Below are 9,206 nucleotides of genomic sequence, written 5' to 3'. Positions count from 1 at the left end.
GTCCGGTCCATCCAATGATTCAAGGAGTGAGTTCGGTATAACGTCTACCATTATTGTCAGCCATCCAATTGTAGAAGCTTATAGTATATTGTACACTAAAGATCCCAAGCCTGAAGCCAAGCATAATTCTATGATAAACATAGAAAATTCAGAATCTTTGAAAACGTTATGCTCTGGATTTTTCTCACAAACTCAGAAATGCAGACTGCTACAAAATCTCAGATTTGTATGTTGTAGGATGGGAGGATGGTCTATTTTGTAGGAAGAAATTATGGTTTTAGGGCCCTGCACTCTGCCATTTTTAATTTTAATTTTATGTTTCTTTGTGATTTTTAAAATATGATCTTTTTGTTGGAGGATCTGCTAGCTTGACATTTTTTCCAAGCCATAAACAGATCTCGTGTGGATCCTTCTGGAAATGTATCCGAAACAGAGCTGGATGCAGATCCACAGAAACACTATTCTTGGATCCGATCCAGTAACATAGATGGTGGGACGCCATACATGCCGCATGCATATAAAGTTAAATTGTTGTGGGACTTGTAATTATGGGCTGTTTACTTTAAATGCAGGCCTCCAGTCTAGCGTCTAATTCAATCAGTTAACATTGTAGAACAATTTTTGAGTAAATGCATGTATTAAGGCATCTTTCAGACTTTGCATTTGAAGCATACAATGCAAAGTGCTCCTAAACTCTGCATTTGAAGCACACAAGACAGTATAATCAACCAACCATCTTGCTCTATATATATTCCAGAAGATGCTCATGCAAAGCCTCGTGGGAAATCCCCCTTGTTCATGATTGAAATATGGGCAAATGTTTTCTAACACTTACACTTGGAAACTCATAAAAATGAAAATTCTCAGAAAAACATTGCTTTTATGTCCATGTTTGTGCTTCTTTATTTAGAAGATTAAGGTGTGTTTGTCATTTGTTGAAATAATGCTATTATGCATGTTTGTTTGCTTATGTTCTCTTTTAGTCGTTTTTAGGTTTGGGCTAATTTATAAGTCTGTGCTTTCAGATTTCTTGTCAGCAAACTATGTTCTGCAGATGTAAAGGGCTTGACATATCAGCAGAAGCTAGCGTTTTGGATCAACATTTACAATGCCTGCATGATGCATGTATGATACTAACATTCCCCCTGGTTTGCATGTATAGTTTCTGTTTATTGTTATCTAAACAAACTCATTCAACTTTTTAAGTGGTTCTCCCAGTCTTCATTTATTGCTTTCTAAACAACTGATCTTCACTCTAGGATGCATCTTCCTGTGACTAATACAATTTTTTGAACTTTTACGCTTAGAGAACTTCAGGCCTTCCTTGAACACGGAATACCAGGCACACCTCAGAAGGTTGTTTCGGTAATGCGCAAGGTATGACATTGCCAAATATGAGAATGCAATCAATCGACTTTATTGCTCATTTCTTACCACAGTAGCTGTCTGTATCAGAGTGCAAACATTGAAGGAAGAGTATAGTTTTTTTTTCCAAGAAAAGAATTATGAATTCATTTCAAGTAAAAAATAAGTTACATTTCTTATGTGCACCTGCACTTTCAGAATATCGTATGAGTAGATATTGATTCAATTTATGTATGATATTATAACATTTGCCAGACAGAGCATACTCTAGTGAATACTCATTTTGGACCAACGAAACTACCATCCCTGAATATTTTTGAAGAGGGGAAAAGCACACAACCAAACAAGCTTTCTGAAGAGATTGTGAAGTGTTTGATGAGTATTTTTTTGAAGCTAACAAGACCATCGTTGGCAACCAATAAGGAGACATCGTCAACAGTTTCACGGTTGACTTTTTCAAGGTCAAAGAGTTATGGCTCGAGAAGCCCTTTGAGCCGTAAAATACCTACAGAATGTTCAGAAGAAATGCATTTCAAAGATCCTTATGGTGTTTGTTCTGAATCAATCCTGAGAGATATTGGTCCATACAAACATTTCCATGATATCACTGCACACTCATTTGACTTGGGTCGGCTACCAAGTTGTGCTTCTTTATTCAGAAGATTAAGGTGTGTTTGTCATTTGTTGAAATAATGCTATTATGCATGTTTGTTTGCTTATGTTCTCTTTTAGTCGTTTTTAGGTTTGGGCTAATTTATAAGTCTGTGCTTTCAGATTTCTTGTCAGAAAACTATGTTCTGCAGATGTAAAGGGCTTGACATATCAGCAGAAGCTAGCGTTTTGGATCAACATTTACAATGCCTGCATGATGCATGTATGATACTAACATTCCCCCTGGTTTGCATGTATAGTTTCTGTTTATTGTTATCTAAACAAACTCATTCAACTTTTTAAGTGGTTCTCCCAGTCTTCATTTATTGCTTTCTAAACAACTGATCTTCACTCTAGGATGCATCTTCCTGTGACTAATACAATTTTTTGAACTTTTACGCTTAGAGAACTTCAGGCCTTCCTTGAACACGGAATACCAGGCACACCTCAGAAGGTTGTTTCGGTAATGCGCAAGGTATGACATTGCCAAATATGAGAATGCAATCAATCGACTTTATTGCTCATTTCTTACCACAGTAGCTGTCTGTATCAGAGTGCAAACATTGAAGGAACTTTCTGTAACTTATATAATGACAGGTTGCCCTGCTTCTACAATGATAATAAGATTATCAAAGAACTTGTGGAATTTCCTATCGACATTATTTTGCAGTTATTTAATTTCTGTGTGTACTGTATTGGAGGGTTACAGGCAGTCCTTAATGTGGGAGGGCAATTGATGAATGCATTGGCTATTGAACATTTCATACTTCGAACACCCTTTCACTCTAATAATTTTCCTTTCCAGGGAAGATATTTCAAATTCTTCCAACTTATGTATCTAACTGACCTTTCTGTGTTGACTGAATGCTAGGCCTATTGGAAAAATGGAAAATCTGACGAGGAGGCTATGATGCGGGCTGTTTATAGTTTAGAGTGTTCTGAGCCATTGATTACGTTTGCATTGTGTTGTGGAAGTTGGTCCTCTCCTGCTGTAAGTAGTAGATCTGCACTTAGGCTTATGTGCATGTGTCGTGAATAAATCTGCCTAATAGTTCTATAAATGAGTTATTGAAATTTGAAATCAAAGTATCAACCATGGTTTTCTGCTGGAGCCCTAAGCTTTGAAACGCAAAATTAAAATCAAACTAATAGCCAACACATAAAGAAAAACAGTGGTCTAAGTTGCATGGAAATGATGGATCTGTCCGAGTTTTTGAAAAGTCAGGATCTAGATGTGGGGAAATGGGGTGTGTGTGTGAGAGAGAGAGTGAATCATAAACATAGAAAATTCAGATCTCTGAAAACACTATGTTCGAAATTGATTATTGTTCTCAAATATATATATATATATATATAGATATATATATATATATATATATATCACTATGATAAACATAGAAAATTCAGAATCTTTGAAAACGTTATGCTCTGGATTTTTCTCACAAACTCAGAAATGCAGACTGCTACAAAATCTCAGATTTGTATGTTCTAGGATGGGAGGATGGTCTATTTTGTAGGGAGAAATTATGGTTTTAGGGCCCTGCACTCTGCCATTTTTAATTTTAATTTTATGTTTCTTTGTGATTTTTAAAATATGTTCTTTTTGTTGGAGGATCTGCTAGCTTGACATTTTTTCCAAGCCATAAACAGATCTCGTGTGGATCCTTCTGGAAATGTATCCGAAACAGAGCTGGATGCAGATCCACAGAAACACTATTCTTGGATCCGATCCAGTAACATAGATGGTGGGACGCCATACATGCCACATGCATATAAAGTTAAATTGTTGTGGGACTTGTAATTATGGGCTGTTTACTTTAAATGCAGGCCTCCAGTCTAGCGTCTAATTCAATCAGTTAACATTGTAGAACAATTTTTGAGTAAATGCATGTATTAAGGCATCTTTCAGACTTTGCATTTGAAGCATACAATGCAAAGTGCTCCTAAACTCTGCATTTGAAGCACACAAGACAGTATAATCAACCAACCATCTTGCTCTATATATATTCCAGAAGATGCTCATGCAAAACCTCGTGGGAAATCCCCCTTGTTCATGATTGAAATATGGGCAAATGTTTTCTAACACTTACACTTGGAAACTCATAAAAATGAAAATTCTCAGAAAAACATTGCTTTTATGTCCATGTTTGTGCTTCTTTATTCAGAAGATTAAGGTGTGTTTGTCATTTGTTGAAATAATGCTATTATGCATGTTTGTTTGCTTATGTTCTCTTTTAGTCGTTTTTAGGTTTTGGCTAATCTATAAGTCTGTGCTTTCAGATTTCTTGTCAGCAAACTATGTTCTGCAGATGTAAAGGGCTTGACATATCAGCAGAAGCTAGCGTTTTGGATCAACATTTACAATGCCTGCATGATGCATGTATGATACTAACATTCCCCCTGGTTTGCATGTATAGTTTCTGTTTATTGTTATCTAAACAAACTCATTCAACTTTTTAAGTGGTTCTCCCAGTCTTCATTTATTGCTTTCTAAACAACTGATACTCTAGGATGCATCTTCCTGTGACTAATACAATTTTTTGAACTTTTACGCTTAGAGAACTTCAGGCCTTCCTTGAACACGGAATACCAGGCACACCTCAGAAGGTTGTTTCGGTAATGCGCAAGGTATGACATTGCCAAATATGAGAATGCAATCAATCGACTTTATTGCTCATTTCTTACCACAGTAGCTGTCTGTATCAGAGTGCAAACATTGAAGGAACTTTCTGTAACTTATATAATGACAGGTTTCCCTGCTTCTATAATGATAATAAGATTATCAAAGAACTTGTGGAATTTCCTATCGACATTATTTTGGAGTTATTTAATTTCTGTGTGTACTGTGATTGGAGGGTTACACGCAGTCCTTAATGTGGGAGGGCAATTGATGAATGCATTGGCTATTGAACATTTCATACTTCGAACACCCTTTCACTCTAATAATTTTCCTTTCCAGGGAAGATATTTCAAATTCTTCCAACTTATGTATCTAACTGACCTTTCTGTGTTGACTGAATGCCAGGCCTATTGGAAAAATGGAAAATCTGACGAGGAGGCTATGATGCGGGCTGTTTATGGTTTAGAGTGTTCTGAGCCATTGATTACGTTTGCATTGTGTTGTGGAAGTTGGTCCTCTCCTGTTGTAAGTAGTAGATCTGCACTTGGGCTTATGTGCATGTGTCGTGAATAAATCTGCCTAATAGTTCTATAAATGAGTTATTGAAATTTGAAATCAAAATATCAACCATGGTTTTCTGCTGGAGCCCTAAGCTTTGAAACGCAAAATTAAAATCAAACTAATAGCCAACACATAAAGAAAAACAGTGGTCTAAGTTGCATGGAAATGATGGATCTGTCAGAGTTTTTGAAAAGTCAGGATCTGGATGTGGGGAAATGGGGTGTGTGTGTGAGAGAGAGAGAGTGAATCATAAACATAGAAAATTCAGATCTCTGAAAACATTATGTTCGAAATTGATTATTGTTCTCAAATATATATATATATATATATATATATATATATATATATATATAAACATAGAAAATTCAGAATCTTTGAAAACGTTATGCTCTGGATTTTTCTCACAAACTCAGAAATGCAGACTGCTACAAAATCTCAGATTTGTATGTTCTAGGATGGGAGGATGGTCTATTTTGTAGGGAGAAATTATGGTTTTAGGGCCCTGCACTCTGCCATTTTTAATTTTAATTTTATGTTTCTTTGTGATTTTTAAAATATGTTCTTTTCATTGGAGGATCTGCTAGGTTGACATTTTTTCCAAGCCATAAACAGATCTCGTGTGGATCCTTCTGGAAATGTATCCGAAACGGAGCTCGATGCAGATCCACAGAAACACTATTCTTGGATCCGATCCAGTAACATAGATGGTGGGACGCCATACATGCCGCATGCATATAAAGTTAAATTGTTGTGGGACTTGTAATTATGGGCTGTTTACTTTAAATGCAGGCCTCCAGTCTAGCGTCTAATTCAATCAGTTAACATTGTAGAACAATTTTTGAGTAAATGCATGTATTAAGGCATCTTTCAGACTTTGCATTTGAAGCATACAATGCAAAGTGCTCCTAAACTCTGCATTTGAAGCACACAAGACAGTATAATCAACCAACCATCTTGCTCTATATATATTCCAGAAGATGCTCATGCAAAGCCTCGTGGGAAATCCCCCTTGTTCATGATTGAAATATGGGCAAATGTTTTCTAACACTTACACTTGGAAACTCATAAAAATGAAAATTCTCAGAAAAACATTGCTTTTATGTCCATGTTTGTATGCTTTTTACAGGGATTTCCAAAAATAGGTGTTCACATCTCTGAATCTTTGGTTTTGTCAATGGACAGGTGCGGGTATATACATCTAATAAGGTGGAAACGGAATTGGAAGCAGCCAAAAGGGAATATTTGCTGGCTGCTATTGGTGTTACTGCTGAGAGGAAGGTCCTTATTCCAAAACTGTTAGATTGGTATATGTGGGATTTTGCAAAGGATAAAAAATCCTTGTTAGAGTGGATATGTGAGCAATTACCGATCTCTTCAAGAGCTACTGTGGAGGAATGCTTGAAAGGAAAGACAGATGAATGTGTTTCACAGGTGACAGAAGTAATGCCATATGAATTTGCTTTCCGATATCTTCTACCCTTGTAATTACATACATACACAGAGTCGTACATTACAATGTGGGGCCAAAATTTTATTTGAATTTGTAAATATCCTTACTATAATTAGTCAGGATATTGAAAATATGGCTGACTGTGAAATTGTATTATATTAAAATAATTGTTGTTTCTTCTTTACTGCGATAATCATAAATCTGCAAAGGTGCAGAGTCTACATGGTAGATGCAAATTCTCCTGATCCTGTTATACGGGCAGCCTGAAGAATTCTTTGGTTTGAAACTGCTTATGCTGAAGTTAAGGTCCTGTTTGATGGTCTGGCGGTGGATCAGAAATGTTTACAGGTAAAAAGCTTTGGTTTTATCTTTCAGCTGGTTCTCTGCTCTTATTTCCTTGTTCTGCTCTTATTTCCTTGTTCTTCGTGACTGTAGGTGTTCAAGCCCTATCAGATACCCTAATCAGTTTTCCTGTATTTGAAATGCAATGCAGGACGTTGGGACCTGGAGCTGGCTCAACCTGCTTGGTAGGGCGACGTGTCTACAGTGGCGGAGTTTCCAGTTATGGGTAAGAACTTGCCCTGGTTGGAGGGGAAACTTAAAGCGTGGCTATGGCTCTCTGCATCTATGGGATGCCTGTTTCATAGCCAAAAAGCTCAATTTAGAAGAGGGTTAGAACTTTTAATGGGTTTTTTTCCCAAATGTAAATAAATTTTGCTATGACGATGTGATTATCATTTCAGATATTACCCAGAGCTTATTCTGCTCTGAAATTATGTAGTTTCCTGTTATTCTCTTTTGTGACGATGAAGGTTTATAGAGCTGTGCCAGTTAATTATTTTGCGGTTTGATATGGCTACCATGGCCAGCAGTGGACGGCACCATTTGCTTAAATTTGTTTTTGAATCTTTGCTAAATATGTATACCCAGTTCGGGGTTTGCGTCTTCGGTTATATCTTCAGAAAATAATGTGATGTATACTCAATTCCTTGCTTACTTGTGTTTGCCTGTATGTTATATCGTTTACATATTTCAAGGAGTTGTCTACGTTATAAAGAGTTATAAATCTTCAATTTGGATATGTGGTATTGGCCAACCTGATCTCCGTTTAATAATTGCAGCTTGTTTACCAGTTACATACGTTTAACATTACCTACTGTATGTTCTTTTCCTTTGTAATTGCGGGGTCTGCTACCCAGTGTCATTATAGCCTGGCCTCCTCAGTTTCCAAGTTTCTTCCGGGAGCTTATGATCCACTCCCAACCTCCAGGGTTCATCATTTTGTGCTGTTATTGCCGCCTATGGAAGATCGGGTCGAGCTGCAGAGGCAGAGAAGATGTTTGAAAAGATGGTTAACGCAGGTGTGGAGCTAGATGTTTTTGTTTATGGTGCCTTGATAAATGCATTTGCTGAAGCTGGATGTGTGGAAGAAGCTGTACGTTACTTTCAAATAATGCAAAATGCTGGTTTTGCAGGGAACTCTGTGGTGTATAGTTCTTTGATTAAGGTTTATAGTAAACATGGTTTTTTGAAGGAAGCACAAGAAACGTACAAACGCATACAGAAATTGGGTGTTGAACCAGATGCCTTTTTATCAGGCTATATGCTTGACCTTTATGCTCGCACTGATATGGTGACTGAAGCACAAGAAGTATTCAAAGTCTTGAAGGAAAAACAGTAGGCAAATGAATTTTCTTTTTCCATGATGTTTTCCTTATACAAAAAGAATGGAAGGCTTAATGAAGCCACTGAAATTGCAAAGGAAATGTTAGAATCGGGATTTCTTACTAACGTTGTTTCTTTTAATAGCGTCATTAGCCTGTTCATTGCAGATGGAAGATTGAGAGAGGCTGCTGAAGTTTTTCATCAAATGTTAAAACTAAAGGCTTCACCCAATGAGAATACATACAAAACACTGGGCATTCTTCTGAAGAGAGGAGGCATTCCAAGGGATACAGTAGAGAAGCTCGATGTTGCACGTAAAAGTGGGCTTCCACATGGTATTCAGGCCTTGAGAATGAAAATCTTTTCTGTAGTGGGGATGCATGCTGAAGCTTTGGAAGCTTGTGATGAACTGAGAGCTTCTGGGTTGGATTTTGATGTGTCTTCTTACAATGCTGTTATATATGCACTTGGTAGTGCTGGGAGGATTAATGAAGCTTACAACATGTTCATGATCATGCAAGCCAAAGGTCTTGAACCAGATACAATTACTTATGCATGTATGACAATTAGCTATGGGAAGCTAGGGTTGGTAGACGGTGTTAGGAGAATGTTTTACAAAATGAAACAGAAGGGTTTTCAGCCAAACGAATTCATGTTCAAGGCAGTTATAGATGCCTATAAAAGTGCTGGGAAGTTTGCTTTAGCCAGATTTGTTACCCAGGAGAGGGAGTTCATGCATCAGTTGCAAGATCATGTCACATTATATAAGATTATGCAGATCTGGTTTCGAGCTCGATTTCATGTGCACAACTTTTAAAAGGAAGCTGGCATACCCTGTATTCATGCTGTTGTGTCTTTTAACATTTTGTAAAATTGTAACAGGTTATTTTTTTT

General features: G+C 37.0%; 1 protein-coding gene across 2 annotated transcripts; it reads left to right on the top strand.

Moving 5' to 3' along the window:
* The first annotated feature begins 366 nt into the window (after nt 1–366).
* On the top strand, nt 367–7,350 carry LOC149157864 (uncharacterized). Of its 2 annotated transcripts, XM_089436035.1 has the most exons (10): nt 367–1,125; nt 1,318–1,377; nt 1,621–2,033; nt 2,140–2,239; nt 2,432–2,491; nt 2,888–3,007; nt 5,042–5,161; nt 6,380–6,628; nt 6,863–6,995; nt 7,141–7,350. In XM_089436035.1, exons 1-9 carry the CDS (start codon nt 1,117–1,119, stop codon nt 6,890–6,892), a joined length of 1,161 nt encoding a protein of 386 aa, XP_089292161.1. In that variant the 5' UTR covers nt 367–1,116; the 3' UTR covers nt 6,893–6,995; nt 7,141–7,350. The 2 variants fall into 2 exon arrangements, with proteins under 2 accessions (XP_089292161.1, XP_089292162.1); XM_089436036.1 differs by lacking the exons at nt 5,042–5,161; nt 6,863–6,995; nt 7,141–7,350 and having other exon boundaries at nt 923–1,125; nt 6,380–6,840.
* Nucleotides 7,351–9,206: the final 1,856 nt, after the last annotated feature.

This window comes from Pinus tabuliformis, chromosome 5_2 (genome assembly GCF_031772625.1).
Source record: "Pinus tabuliformis cultivar Carrire ecotype Pingquan chromosome 5_2, CPIR1, whole genome shotgun sequence".
NCBI lineage: Eukaryota > Viridiplantae > Streptophyta > Pinopsida > Pinales > Pinaceae > Pinus > Pinus tabuliformis.
This window is presented reverse-complemented; position numbering and strand designations above follow the sequence as displayed.